Source organism: Labrus mixtus, chromosome 5, assembly GCF_963584025.1.
Source record: "Labrus mixtus chromosome 5, fLabMix1.1, whole genome shotgun sequence".
In the NCBI taxonomy this organism is placed as follows: Eukaryota; Metazoa; Chordata; class Actinopteri; order Labriformes; family Labridae; genus Labrus; species Labrus mixtus.
The window spans coordinates 189871-205795 of record NC_083616.1 but is presented as its reverse complement, the minus strand read 5'-3'; the positions used below and the strand labels follow the sequence as shown (position 1 = coordinate 205795).

The 15925-nt window shown below is 40.4% G+C and overlaps 1 protein-coding gene across 3 annotated transcripts in view; it reads left to right on the top strand.

Annotated features, from left to right (window-relative positions):
- Positions 1 to 15925, top strand: part of ppp3cca (protein phosphatase 3, catalytic subunit, gamma isozyme, a) — a 29607-nt gene that overhangs the window by 10084 nt on the left and 3598 nt on the right. For 2 of the 3 annotated variants that reach the window (XM_061037170.1, XM_061037169.1), the window contains exons 4-13: positions 2667 to 2778; positions 4129 to 4274; positions 5023 to 5162; positions 5450 to 5527; positions 5604 to 5698; positions 5798 to 5923; positions 6887 to 6964; positions 7423 to 7507; positions 9202 to 9299; positions 12435 to 12461. In XM_061037170.1, the coding sequence (XP_060893153.1) occupies positions 2667 to 2778; positions 4129 to 4274; positions 5023 to 5162; positions 5450 to 5527; positions 5604 to 5698; positions 5798 to 5923; positions 6887 to 6964; positions 7423 to 7507; positions 9202 to 9299; positions 12435 to 12461 (985 nt within the window). The remainder of the gene's footprint in view (positions 1 to 2666; positions 2779 to 4128; positions 4275 to 5022; positions 5163 to 5449; positions 5528 to 5603; positions 5699 to 5797; positions 5924 to 6886; positions 6965 to 7422; positions 7508 to 9201; positions 9300 to 12434; positions 12462 to 15925) is intronic. The other variant, XM_061037171.1, reaches the window with a different exon arrangement.

Below are 15925 nucleotides of genomic sequence, written 5' to 3'. Positions count from 1 at the left end.
CTTCGATAACCAGGGATTCAGTCAAGAGTTACACAGTGAAACAGAAGGTGTAGTCAGGGGGCCGCTGCTCAGTATTGTTCGGCCAATTGTTGGGGACCGTTGGCCCAAAATGCCAGGGTAGACTTTTTTTTGTCCCAGTCCAGCCCTGGCAGTAGTTGTACATGTCCGATGTGTCCATGGGCAAGACACTTAACCCCAAGATGCTCCCACTGCTTCGTCTGTGGTGTATGAATGGATGAGTTAATACTGATGGACTCTTTACTCAGCAGCCTCTACCATCAGTGTGTGAATGTGTAGGTGTGACCTGCGGCGTAAAAGAGCTTTGAGTAGTCAGAAGACTAGAAAATAAATATAAAAAGTCCATTCACCATATACCGTACATGTTTAAAATAAACACAGAAAATGTCCCTAAACAACTGTGATAAATAATCCCTATAATCTAGCTTTACATTATGCAGTCAAAAAAGATAGAAATTACATGTTGAAATTTGGTTGTGACATCTGTAAAATGGTTTTAATTTCAGCATCCATTAAATGTACATCTGAAGTTTGAATTACACTTATGTTATTGTTACCACAGCACACCCTGAGGGTTAAATGAAATGAAACCTTTAACTTTAAATAACTCAATATGTACTCTAACCGGATCTGGTGGTTTTAAAACCGTTTTACCAAACGTGTTTTTTATCAGAGAAAACCTGCGCTAAGATCTGTGTGCGAGTGTATAATTCGAGTGTAGTGAGTGCGCTCGTGGGAGTGACAGCAGTGAAGCCGTCGGCTGCCTTTCAACTGTGACACACCTGCGCGCACACAAGCGCTTTTGATACGTTGATGCTGTAGCAGTTATTAGCGCGACGTTTGTAAAATAATTACTGACAAAACACCGGTATGACAGGAAAGCACTGTGAAATTGAGAACGTGTTACAGTCTATTAACTGGCCCGAGCGGGCCAGCTGAACGTGCAATCATTCATCCGGGCCAGTTATAATGTCGAGCCCTGGTTGATGATGAGACTTTGGAATATAAACCAGACATAGACTGAAGTCTGTGTGGGTGTGGGTGTGGGTGTGGGTGTGGGTGTGTGTGTGTGTGTGTGTGTGTGTGTGTGTGTGTGTGTGTGTGTGTGTGTGTGTGTGTGTGTGTGTGTGTGTGTGTGTGTGTGTGTGTGTGTGTGTGTGGGTTTGATGTGAAGGTTATTTTTATTATTTCTCTTATTTACCTTTATTTTACCAGGAAGTCCCATTTGAGATGAAAAAATCCCTTTTTAAAAAGACTCATGATAAGGTAGCAGAGCCATACTAAATCACCAACACTGAAAACAACATTAACAACACAACATGAGAACACCACACAATTTAGAATAGATGTTACAACATGTTACAATTCACTTAGCAGACGGTTTTATCCAAAGCGATGTACATCAGAGAGTAAGTACAACACTAATCCAGTCATACACCGCCACGAAGCAGTGGGAGCAATGCGGGGTTAAGTGTCTTGCCCAAGGACATCGAACCCTCAACCTTTCGGTTGAAAGGCAACGACTCTACCAACTGAGCCACACAGTGACCTTTCAAGAAAAATAACCAAATGCCTCTGTGACCACATTCTTTGTGATACTCATAAAGGTATTAAGTGTGTCTATTTGTAGATGCACAAGTGCATGTTGGGAAAAAATAAGTTTACCCCAGATCTGTCAGAGCTCAGGATCAAGTAGAGCACCACATTGCAAATGATACCCAGTAGAGCTGAAATAGAGATGGTTACAGAGGTAAGTATGGCCGTCTGACAAGTCTACTATAATTGTCTGCCTTTTCCACTGAAGACTGAAACATGGCGTGGCTAACTAAGAGAGCAGAGGGCTCTCATTTAAACACACACTTCAAGCTATGTCCTTTTCTTTGCAAAAGAAAGATAAGTAACTCTGAAAACTCCCTCAAAACATCCACTTACTGAGCCATGCGAAAACACATCATTGCTTCTTAGATGAGAGGGGTAGTGGAACTTGTGTTAGAGCATATGATAAAATATAAAATATAATATTTGGTTTAATTAGACTAAAGAACAGATTGATAAAGAAGAGATCAATATGTTTATACTTTTTAGTAAAAAATGTCATATGATTGTAGATATTATAAATATATTCTGACAATTGTCATGAATTAAAACACAGCCCTCAGGTAACTTGTATGGCTAGCAGAGATCAGAGTGTACCTGAGTGAGTGTTTTGAGTTCTTGAAATAAGTTTGCCGAAGTGTTTCCACTGGATATGTCAGTATACCGAACACATGAGTCTTTTTATTTCTACCTGAAAATGATACTTAAGGTTTTTGAATCTTGAGATACTTAGACCATCAGGGTTTTATATCACTGATTGTAAACTGAATATTTTTGTATTGGAAATGTTTTTTTCCGAACAAAAGAAAACTCGTAAAGACTTTCAAGTAGGGGCAGCTGTGGCTCAGTAGGTAGAGTCAGATATCTCTGAACCGGAAGGTTGAGGCTTCAGTCCCCAGCTCCTGCACATTCTTTGTGTTGTATAGATGCTGAGGTTTGGAAATGAGTTAACAGCTGATTGAATGCTGAGCACGTTCGGGGCACACTTTTTAAATGTGTGCGCATCAGTACAAATCTTTGACTTTTTCTCTCCCTGTCTGTCCTCCTCGCAGTGTGTTCTCTACCTTTGGTCCCTCAAGATCAACCACCCCACCACGCTCTTCTTACTGCGTGGGAACCATGAGTGCCGGCACCTCACAGAGTATTTCACCTTTAAACAGGAATGTAAGTCGAGTGCTTCTTTGCCATTTGAAAGCCAATCTAATTGCTCTATTATCTTTGTTCCACTTTACAGCAGTATGACCTCTATCACTCAAGTCAGTTTAAGTGCTGCATGTCTGCTGTGACACTATCGTGGGTTAAAGGAGCAATATGTAACTCTGACACCTAGTGGTTGAAATGGGTACTGCAGTCTAAATTCTAAACACTGTAGAGAGCTGTCCCCCCCCCCCCCCCCTCCTCTCTAGAGTCGATGCTCACACAGGTCACCATGTGGTGGACTCTGAAGCTTCAGTGTTTATCCAGCTCTGTATGGGTCTGTAAACCTTTCTGTGTTCTAACCTCTCTCCATTTTTCAAAAACATCTCCAATATTGATCCTAGTTTGAGCACGTTTCTGCTCGTGGAGCTTATTAGAAACATGCAGAGGCTTTTTAGGTCGAGTACAATCACTTCTATCTGAACCACTTCTCTTGCCCGTTTCCACCGAGAACATACAGACATTTAGTCATTAAAATACTCAGATAATGTTTTATTGAAATCTATTTGCCAGATAATTGAACATTTAACACAGTAATGCTGGATTGATTTCATGGGGATAATGTAAAGAGTAATGACAGCTGTTGAGCAGCACGTCGAGTAGAACAGAACCAAATGTACCACTGAACCTGTGATGTTTGTTCAGCATGCTATCAGCCTTTAACTCACAATGTTGGACTCACCTAACCCTAACCCTAACCCAAAGGCATTATGTGCCCATGCTGAACTACCCAGAGAGATGTTGAGACACACAGCTGCTTTTAAACAGAACTTCAGGTTCACCAGGGTTGATGGAAGGCTGTATATTCATGTGAAGGCATATTTCAAACTAGAGGTGAAGTAGAGCTTTGTCTACTTCATCTGGACAATACACATGTCTGTTTTTTTCAGTTATGATTAATCATTAAGTTTTAAGACAAACTAACTGAAGTTTGAAAATTGTTCTTTTTTTTTTTTTTTTACTTTAGTGCCGTGTTTAATGTCAGGATAAAAAACAAAATCATTTTTGAGATCCTTATCTGAAAAACATCAGCTACCATGACATGAGTGTTTATTTATTTTTGGGGATTTGAAATGTATTTAGCAAGAATTCTTAGTAGCATTTTATAGTACCATGTATAGTGCATCATGCATATCTGGCTGAATGTTTGTGAAATGCAGTCTGAAATGTCAGTTTAGTAATTCTGTTGTGTGAGGACAGTTATGTTTTATATGTTCTGGTTAGATTTTAAACAGTAGCTATATTTGGTAAAATAATGATTCTTGATGAGCTTAACGTTTCCTCACTTTCTGTGTTGACCTTGTGTGATTGCTGCAGGTAAAATAAAATATTCTGAGCGTGTATATGATGCATGTATGGAGGCCTTTGACTGCCTGCCCCTTGCTGCCCTGCTCAACCAACAGTTCTTATGTGTGCACGGCGGACTCTCACCAGAAATCAACTGCCTAGACGACATAAGAAAAGTAAGTATTCAACCCCTGACCCATGAAGATGTATATAATCAAAGGAAATGGCAGAACAATTCATTTATTTCTTTTTTGTATTAAGATCTGTACTGTACATGTCCGTTGTGATATTTGATTGATTTGGTAATCATTTATTTTTTACAGACTTCAAATGAACTAAAAAATGAATGGTTACATTAGCTCCTCCCATCCTTCTAACTTTATCTAGCAGTGTAGAACTTCCATGATTTGTATTTTATACCTTTAGGACAAAAATAAATATAGCAACCAGCTACCACAGCTGTGTCTGTCTCTCTCTGACTGTCTTAGTGAGGGAGGGGATGAGACACACAGTAAAATAAAGATGCAGGATGCATCATGGGATCTGTTACCTTAAATCTAAAGCTGCTCCCTTTCTACCTCACACTGCCCTCTCGCTGGCTTGTTTGGTCAGGGAGCAGAGGCCAACTGCAAACTCTAAATTCACATTAGCTTCCAAATATCAAACATAAAAGGCTTTATATAAAGATGAAAGCATTCACTACCATTTAAAATATAATGCTATTCATATGGGTACCATTTTGGAATGTAGGACACATTAGTATTGTGCCCCCCCCCTCTTAATCTGAGGCAGATTCAAAGATTTGTATTGATCCAACAGATCAATCATCTCTACCTGTTGCCACTTTGGTTTTCTGCATGTAAGAAGTCGTCCTGCACTCTGGAGTTTTCTACCTAGTGTGTGTTTGTGTTTTGTGTTTAACAGTTAGACAGGTTCAAAGAGCCGCCAGCATTTGGGCCAATGTGTGACCTGATCTGGGCTGACCCTGGTGAGGACTACGGCAGTGAAAAGACCTCTGAACACTTTAACCATAACTCCGTCAGAGGATGTTCCTACTTTTTCAGGTATTGCATTCATCACTCCTGCTGCTGTATTACCTAAATCTACTTCATTTTCAAACACAGCAGCTTATTGAGGCCTTTTCTAAATATGCTCACAGACTCAAACTGCTGCTTATGATTATAGTGATGATTAATGATCACCTAGCGTTATAGCCTACATTTAGCTCTTGATGCTAAGCATCTTTAAACACCTAGCTCAACAAGTGAGTGAGTGTCCTAATGCTGTTTCTTTAATCATTACGGTTCATGAAAAGCTTTAACCTCTCTCTGGTTCTTTGTTTTTTTTTCAGTTACTCAGCAGTTTGTGACTTTTTGGTTAATAATAACTTGCTGTCCGTAATAAGAGCGCATGAAGCACAGGATGCAGGGTGAGTAGGGTTATGATTTGGTGATGGGTTTACTGCACAACATGAAACAGATTGTTGATATTGAACTTTGTTTCAGGTATCGGATGTACAGAAAAAGCCAGACCACAGGCTTCCCCTCATTAATCACTATCTTCTCAGCTCCAAATTACCTTGATGTCTACAACAACAAAGGTCTGGCTTTCTCTCACTCTCCTCATTGTAGATTGTATTCAACAGCTTTCAGTCCTTGAATCTTTCCTCCTCTATGTTTCAATGTGTTGTCACTCCCAGCTGCTGTGTTAAAGTATGAGAACAATGTGATGAACATCCGACAGTTCAACTGCTCGCCACATCCTTATTGGCTGCCCAACTTCATGGACGTCTTCACATGGTCTTTACCTTTTGTTGGAGAGAAAGGTATGTTTGTTGTTTGGGCAAAATAAACCTTTCATTGAGTTGTCTGTTTCCTTTGCTTTTTAAAATACACAAAGCCAGGATTACCCAGAAACCCCTGTTTTTTTTATAAGTCATGTAATCTGAGTGAATTCTAACCAGAGCCCCTTTACGACCACGGGAACTTTCCCCCGGTACTACAGACCTTTTCAGGAACTATGTGTATTTGGACTGCAGGAACCAGGCTCTTGATTTAGTTTGGGGGTACCCTGTAGGTCTACCCCTAAAAAAGACCCTGGTGGCGGGTACTATTTTCCTTTGGGTTGATTTAGTTGATCTCTTAAGATGATGTATTTTTAATACATTCAAGTGTTTCTTTGAACCTTTATTAACTTATTCATGACCATTAAAAATGTGGCTTGACAAACAAACTACATTTGTGTATGTTTTGTTTGGACATTAGGAAAGTGTAAGCTCCATTAAAATACCATCTTTGATTATATTACATCCTACCTTGGTGATGGTAAATCTTTTTCAGAAATCCAGTTTTGAAATCCAACAAAGATCTTGTGACTGATGTTTGAAGCTTCTTTTGTTGAATACTAGTTCTTTATCTTTGGAGTTCATTGCAGGGGTTTAAATCATTCATCATCTTCAGAGGTGTGTCTCTGGCTTTGGCTGAAATGAGGGGAGTGAGGTATCCAATCACAGGGCAACTTTAAGTGTGAGTGCGCCCTCACTTCCTCAAAGAGAAGTCCCTGGAACTAAAGTTCTTGGGACCTTTGGACGTATACGGGGCTATAGATGGTGGAGTTTGAAAATAGTCCGAAAGAAATTAAAACATCACGCTGTAAGAAGTTGTCAAATGTTGCTTTTGGTGTATAAATGATTCTGTTAGTGTTTTATCTTGTGTAGGAGTACATTAAGTATGTATGGTTGTTTCTCTTGAGAATCCTGTTTTAAAGCAGTCTTCATTCTGCCCCACAGTCACAGAGATGTTGGTGAATGTACTGAACATCTGCTCTGATGATGAACTCATGTCAGAGGGAGACGACCAATATGAAGGTAAGACAAAAAGTCATAGTTTTTTTGATTCTGTCTCCACTGGATGTTGGTAGTCTGTTTTTATTAGAGCGTGTAGGGCTCGAGTTGTTCACTTTCTCCATTGTGTCTGTTCTCCTGTCACTTAATAGTATCTTCAGGTTAGTTTGTAAATAGCTTTTCATGTCATGTGATTGGTATGAAGCACTTCCTTTTCATCATGTCTGAAGTTAAATGTGGGAACACAACCCTGTTCACCATCTTCACATGGCAGCCTCTTATGGTGGGAACTTTAAATGGTCCTAACATGTTGCACTGCTGTGATCCAGGATGTAAAAACATTGGAACATATCCACCAGTAAGATGGCTTTAAAGATGTATCAAACCATGTTCTTGTTGTTTTTCTGTCACTGTAAAGAACATATGGAGTAAAGGAGGATTTGTTTTGAATACTCCAGCTGCTATACTTTGCTTGTTTTTAGGTGGAACCTCAGCAATGCGCAAGGAGGTGATCCGGAACAAGATCCGTGCTGTAGGGAAGATGGCCCGAGTCTTCTCTGTCCTCAGGTCTGACCCTTTGATTTACTTCTTCCTTTGTGATGAGGACCACCCCTGAAATCCTTCTGATCTGGTTGTTCACATATTCACCTCAAAGCAGGAGACTCTAGTGGTTAGATGAGCGTTTAGACACGTCCAAACACTTAGACACGTAAGAGAGAAGTCCAGTCTTCTCCTCTAACTTCAGCATGTTGTTGTTTACACTGTAAGGCCGTGTTCACACTCGACTTCTTTTTTACATACAACCCTATGGAAACAGGAAAAAGGATGTCGCCTTTTCAAACAGCGCTGTGCCCAACGCCTTTTTCAGTTGATTTGTTTGAACTTTTCAAAACAGCGCCGTGAGACATCAGCCTTTCTGACACCTGACCAATCAGGACGAGTCGTGTAGGTCTGCGTGTACCTTCCCTAGTAACCTACGTCCCTGGTTACCCAGACAGATGAATGCACACATAAACCATGCATCTGTTGTTCAAGGAGCATCCTCCTCCTCAAACGCCATGCAATGGTTGCACTGTATTTAACATTTTACTGGCCAGCGTTATCGGTAGAATGATGTCGGACCAGAACTTCCACCAGATACGACAACGTGAGATAACACGATGTATGTGGTATAAAACTCTAAAGAAACCTTATAAACACATAAACAAACACACAAACGGTCGTTTTTCTGAACCGTTAAAACAGAGTGTTTTATTCTGAAAATTAACTGGATGTTTTAATGTTGTATCGGTGTCTGACTTCCCGTCCTGTTTGTTCTTTTCTGTGCTAAATTGATGCGTCTGCTCCGGGACGGTTGCGCCGTAGGCTAGATCCCGTTGCTAAGGTTACAGAACACACAAGGCGCTGAAGTCCAGTGTGAAGACGGCCTGAGCACTCTCTTTGATCCTGGGGAGATCAACGTATAGATACATAATAAAGGTGTGCAGGAGGTGTCTGTATGTTCACAGCTTCTGATTCTGAACGTATTCAATCAATTCTTTTTGATTTTTGCCAAACGTGATGTGATTTCCTTCTGTCCTTTTTGCTTTGACCAGCATGTTAATGATATCCATAAATACTGTTTATATCATGTTGAATACTGGTCCAGTGTGGTAACGTTAGCTGTACCTGCAGTCCATCAGAGCTCTGCTGAGTAAAGCCAGTCCACCACCAGTTAGGAGGCTTCACCTACACATACTGGTACAGCAAATAAAGATCTTTAACTCCAAATATTTATGCAGTCATTCCTTTAAGTTACAATCCAGTCCATCCAATGATTTCCTCTAACTTTGATATTTAACAGGATGAACTTAATATACGTTGTACTACTTTACCCGCTCACTCACAGGATTCAGACCCGTCAGCTGTCTTCACTCAGTTCACTCTGCATTGTCAAAAATATGATAATCCCTCTTCGAAAAAAATGACTATTTAATTGTCCATCAGGAGGTTTTACTAACTCTCACAATCCATCCAATTGAAGTGTGTTAATTTAAACTATGTTTACACACATCATAACACTTCCTTAAAATGATTAAAATGACAGAAGTTGTGAGTGTTGTTGTGGAGTGTAAACCTGGACATGTAAGGACATTGATTACAGTCTTTGTCTGATTAGGTAGAGATTATATATCCAGTGAGGGCTCAACCAATGACCTTTGGTTACAGAACAGCCTGGTGACCAGGATGTAATCTATGGGTGTGTTTTGTTTGTTGACTAGGGAGGAAAGTGAGAGTGTGTTACAACTGAAAGGCTTAACTCCGACAGGAACTCTCCCTCTGGGTGTGTTGTCAGGGGGGAAGCAGACTTTACAAACTGGTAAGTGTGTTCAATCATTCCTTTTTGGACTTTTCTCACCATTTCACCAAATGCCTAATTTTTTCTAAAGCCTTGAGTGGTGCCTTGTAGGCGTGACTCAGGCAGCCTGATGTTACAGTCTCGATTCCTGAAAAATTAATTTTGTAAAATGTAAATAAAAACAGAACATGATGATTCACAAAACATTAAAAGCCCATATTTAATTTATAACAAAGACAACTGAGAGATGTCTTTCAATCTTTGAATGATATTATGTACTCTAGTCCAGCCTTTCCCAAACTTAAGACTGTCGCGGCCCACTTTGAAATACTATATTACTCCAGGGTCTGTTATAAAATAAAAGTTATGACTACAGCTCCCACGTTCAGTAAGGGTAAAATGTTGGACATGACAACATGATCTTATGGCAAGATAGACACAAACAGATAGTAAAATATTATGTCCATGAATAGTCATTACAAGCCTTACTAATCACTCTGTTTGAGGGGTTGGCTCATGGTAAATATTATGTATAAACATTGTATTTTTTTTCTTTTTATACTTGGTGGAGGCCTTTTCACGGCCCGCCTGTAGTACCCACACGACCCACCAGGGGGCCGCGGCCCACACTTTGGGAAGTACTGCTCTAGTTGATAATATCCACAGATTCTGTGGAGAAGTCTTTCACTGAGTGGCAAACCCCTCCCCCTTTTTACTACTCTTTTTATACTTATAACCCTCATCATTTCACAACTTTCCCCTCTGTCCTGATGTCCAGTTAGGGACACTAGCTGGTCCCTTTGAAGGCTTGTAGATCAATGATACCCCCACACAAAGCTCTGGCTACACTTTGACTCAAGCCTCCCACCCAGGCAGAATAAAGTTTTTGGGCTGAGCTCTAGGCTGTCTGGGTGTGGAGGGCATCCTGCCGTCTGGATTTGGGTACTAACCTTGTGATCTAAAGGTCAGTACCTGTGCTCGTCCATCAGAGGACATGCAGGGTGTCAGGCTTTGTCATGCTGGAGTCTCAGAAGCCGCAGGGCAATCGAAGGGAAAACCACATCTGTGACCTTTTGGAGAATATCAATGCCCTGGACTTCTCCCCTAGCTGCAGCTTTGAACAAGGGAGGCCAACTGGGGGTGGTGTACCTATTCTATCCAATCCAGATTCTTCAAGTTGTATTTCCGGCCTTCTGTTCAGTTTTTGAAGCGCAGTACTTCAAAAAATAAATGTTCATTTCAAGCTTTCTGACGAGCAGATGTGTCACCATTTACTGCTGCTAAAGAGGAGAGATTGCAGCTACAATGCAGCCTATGCTACCTGCTATCTGCAAACTTTACATTTCAATGTGTAACTGTGAGGGCGCTCAGTGAGAGGTGAGAGAATCACCTCGCTGCAGTCAGGTGTGTGTGTCACTGATTGGCTTTGATTAAGCTCAGGTGCTCTGTGCTGACTCATGATGTCACCTTCAGAGGTAGAGACAGGGGGTGCGTTCGAATTGTTCCTCCTATCTCCTTTCACTGTCCACTTTACCTTAACCCCGGAAGCATTTAAATGGTGGCCATGATAAGAGTCGTTCGAATTCTCTAAAAGTTAAGGACAGGTGGGTCAATGCTTCCTTTATAACCTCCTTTAGCATAGGATACACTGGACCATCCTTTACGAAAGGAGATGAGATATGACGCCCCGCAACATTTAAAGCAAGTCGCTCATCCGACCGTTCAGGAACATTAACGATGATCGTAAAGTGACACAGATCATGTTAGAGATAAAAGATAAGAGGCATTTTTATCAGATGATGTTTTATTCAACATATTTCATTCACTTAAGAATGCTTTGTGCAGTTGTACATTTGTATGCTTCAAACACTATGTGTAGGTTATATCTTTCATAAATGTAACAATTCATTTCATACAATCATATTTATGTTGATGTTGATTTCTGAGTGGACAGGAAGCTGATGGTTTCACTTTTCTTACTTGTAGCCTGGTATTCTATATTGCTTTTATTTCAATCCCCCTCGTGGTAATCAGGATTATTTCACTGGTAAGAAGGCACAGGGGAAAGTTTTTTAGATGCGTTTTCTGTAGTCCATTTTCTGAACATTGTAGTTTCAACACGGCAGACCCACGTCATTAACCTCCGCCGGCCCGTCGCATTTAATGACGTGGCCTAGTGGAAATGTGGTCGGATTGAGCAATGAGATCGCCTTTCCCTAAGTCCTTTATGAATTCTCCTAACATCTTTCCTTAACCTCATGACGTTTCCCCGGGGTTAAGATAAAGTGGATAGTGAAAGGAGATAGGAGGGACAATTCGAATGCACCCAGGTTCTCCCTGTGTTCCTCCAGTGTTTTGTGCTGACTCATGATGTCACCTTCAGAGGTAGAGAGGTTCTTCCTGTGTTCCTCCAGTCCTCTGTGTGTATATAAACACTAACACAGATCTGTGTGTGTATTACATTTCCATTGTCTCCCAGAGTTTAAGTTGGGGTGTGACTTCAGTCTTTGGTGTTATCTCTTCGCTTTTTGTTTAGTGTTTTCTGGGTCTCCTGGACATGTTAGTTGAGAGTCAGCTGTGGTTTAGTAGTTCATCATGTTTGGTGCATTAGTTAGTTTAGCTTGTTGTGACTCTATACAGTTTCATTGTTTTTTCCCCTCTCCAATCTATTGCTTGTGATTCTTGTGGTTAACCTTCTGGGTTAGGCTTATTACAGCAGCATGTTCCAGTAAGAAGAGAATACAGCTGTTTATGTTTCAAAGAAAAATAAAAAACATCTTTAAAGAAAAATATGAATCATCATGTTCAGTTCACTGCTGAATAGATCTCAATGATACTCAATTCTAAGTTATTGTTCTGTAGTCATGTGTTCTTCCACTTTGACTTGGAGCCTCATTGTGTATTGTTTTTGTTGTTCATCTCAACATGCACTCTAAGCGCTCAGCCGTAGAGCGCCTACACTCCCCCATCACCTACACTATTTTAAATCTCTGCCTTCCTACCTGCTTACTTTCACTTTCCAGCTGCTCTGGTTCTGATGATGATTGTCTGTCCTGTTAGAACACAAGGGTTCACTCATGTAACTGTTGTGTTTTTCTGTCTCTTTGCTGCCTTTGATGACTCCTTCTCCTTCTTCTCCACACTCTCTTTAAAAAGCTACGGTAGAGGCAGCTAAAGCAAAAGGTATGGATGGCTGTTTGCTTCATGTTTCTGTGTGTTTCAAATGTATTTGTGTCCCTTCTTCTTGGTTTTGAATGTCTTTGTAGTGTTCCCACAGTTTTATTATTCTATCATATTTTATGGATTTAGTGCAGGTTGCTCTTGTTCCAGAGTAAAACAGGTTAATTGGATAGATTTGTGTCCATAGATCAAATAATGAGAGCAGAGTAGAGGAGGAGACATCCCCTCTGTTTACATGTGCTGCTGTCATGTGAAGTGAATATTCCTGGTTAAAAAAAGGTTAAATAAAATAAAGATCAATGTATATTTGTTCTGTTGCAAAGTTACGCATACCTTTAAAAGTAAACATTTCCACCCAGAAGAAGTTCATGGAGCACTTTTCACCACCACAGAGGATCAGATATTAAGATATTAAAAGACAAACCATATGAAGGTTATTTTAGAATAATTCAGATTACGGCTTTGGTACCTCATACCAACTGTTACGGCCGATCAACAACTGAGAAATGAAAACAAAGCAATGAATCCCATTTTAAACTGCAGAACGGTTTCCTGTTTCGAACTATACTGTGCTCACCATTTTCAATACTACTCTGACTTCATACAGATGGAAACCAGAACACTTTCCAATACAGCCCCCATGTACAAAATGAAGCTTTGCGTTGGTTCATGCAGGATGTCATAATGTAATGTGCTGACAGCCAGCTGATTGAATCACAGCTCGTTCTCACATCAGGTCCATTTAAACGTCCGTCTCACCTCTCTCTGCACGCCGTGCTGCTGCTAGCTTTGCCTCCTCCAGCCTTTGAGTTTAGTGATATGCTGCTCAGCTAACCCAGGGAGAATCTAGTAAACTGTTTTTCCATGTTTGTAAGAGAATTGTTAGAGTCATGACGAGAGTCTTCCGACTGATATTTACATTTTTTTTGGTATATTCTGTGTTTAGAGTTACAACAAACAGAAATGTTTGAAGCTTATATAATTCTAAGATTTCTATAAGAGTAATGCTTTGATGAGATAAAGGCATTCAAATAGTGCTGCCTCACTTTCCCTTCAGTGAGTTAGGCCCGTGCTGAAAAGGTTTGTGTGAATGACTTTTTACATATTGACATACTTTCCCTCAAACTGTGTTCACAAGGGGATTTTATCTTCAGAGAGAAAAGCCCTCTAAGACCTGGCTAGGATAAGAGCAGGGACATCCCTGTCGGGGATATTTTCAGCAGCTAATCTTATTACACCATTTCACTGTTGCTACACTGTGGGCGCCTACAACCAGCGGGCTGTAGTGATGGTTAGTTTACCTGAAGTCCTCATGTCCTTCATGCTCAACACATCAACAACAATGAACGCTTCAGTGTGAGCTGTACACTTTAGAATAACCATCATCAATAAAGGCTAAGGTTAATACAAATGTACTTCATAGATATTTGACTCTTAACAGACAATGAAAGTTTATAATGTTTGCTTTGGATGGATCTGAAGAGTAAAATATGTTATTAATTGTCAGTTTCAACTTTATAAAAGCTTCCAGATAATGTTTATACATGCACAAATCTCTGTTTTATAAATCATCTGTTATATAATATATACAATGTTAAAATGTGTGCATCAATAAATCAATGATAGCTTTAGAAATCATGAGCTAACATGATTATCTATCAGTTTACCCTGAAGTGTTACCATGGGGGCTTGGACTTAAAGGGGACATATTCTGAATAATCCACTTTGTCTTTTTGAACACATGTTTGTGTAACCTGAGTGTCTACTGACCCACAACATGTGAAATAAATCCATCCAGTCCTTTGTTTGTGGTCTGCATAAGTCTTACAACACAGAGAAAAATGCTCTGCTTCAAATGTGCTCTCCTTGTGATGTCACAGTGGGATTCTGGTAAAAAAAATAAAAAAAAACTCCCCTCCCCTGGTATCTCCACCCATGGACTCCACCCCCAGCCTAGAGCAAAACTTTTGCACAAGTCCGCCATTTTTATTCTCTCTACAGAGGAGTGATGTCTACTGGGAAAACTCAGGGGGGGGGTCATTACATTTAAAGAGACACACACACCAAAACGGAGCGTTCTGAGAGAGCTGGTTTATACAGGGTCACAAACCTCCTCTGGTGCTTGATTCATGTTATATTTTGACCAAAGCACAGCACAGATGTTTCATTTAGACCACAGGGGACTGTTTGAAAAGGTGGAGGAGGGGGATAATATGTCCTCTTTAAGTTTTGGAAAGTGTTCTGGTTTCAGTTTGAAGGTAGTTTGTCGTCCCAGTAGTATTGACTTAACTTAACAGATACCTGCAGACAAGTGCAGCTGTAGATCAAAACGTTTCAATTTAAGCAACAAATCTACCTTATTGTCACGAAAGCCAATCAGCATTTAGATTTCCTGACTGCCTTGAATGCATCATTAATGACCTCCATTCAACAAACAAACATCTTCTCTCACAAAACTGCATCATGATGATGTTTTGGTGAACATTAGACCCGTTCATTTGAAAGAAAAGAGGTTCAATATCCAGGTTTATAGCTCTTCAGTTAGCTGGGATGAACCCTCTGGGGTTAACCCTTTAGGCTCCAGAGAAACAGATGAACGGCCACTCTAAGGGAAAATGAAATGATGGTGTTAACTTAATGATGTAGCTACCCTCTTTTCATCTGAACACATATGGTCCATGCTGCATTTCATAGAAATAAGTCTTTAAGCCATTAGTCCATGACATACAGTTCAACCTGTTAAGCATTTATTTATAGCTGATTATTACAAATATGAACTCTTCCTTATTTCACATTATTTTTATATACTTAATACATTTTATCTAACAGTCTGAACCTCATATTTCTTAAAGGCTTCACCCGTTGAAACATGAATCTGTATTGACATTAGGTCATATATGTAGAAATTTGAAATACATTTTGAAGTTGGTGCCTTCTTGGCCGGGAAAAGGCAGAAAGTGTCTTTTTGGCTCATGTGGATGAAAGACAACAACTCCCAGAATGCACAGCTCCGCAGGCCACTACCACTAAGGTCAGGTTTACAGACATATTTACTTCAACACATAAGACCATTTCCTCAACTGATTCAGAGATTTCTTCCAGAATTGATCTTGTAAATTCCTGTCAGAAAACAGGATCATGTCTGTGTCCATAGACAAACAGTGAGAGCACCGACACTACCAGTCCGCCCCAGCTCGAGCCGGCCCCCGGGCTGCAGCAGCCATGGCATCAGAGGCAGCAGCCGTCTCGTCGCTATAATGCGGCTCGTAGAGATAGCCACTAACATCCAGTTCGAGCACAATACCTTCAAAATCCCCTTCACCCATATCAGTTTGAAGTTGAAACATACTTTTATCATACATTTGTTCTTCTCAACTTTCTCCATAGAGCCTGTTAGCATAGCTTCAAAGCAATATGGCGGACGTTAAGTTTCGATTCTGGGAGTGAGTTCCCACCCACTGATCTGT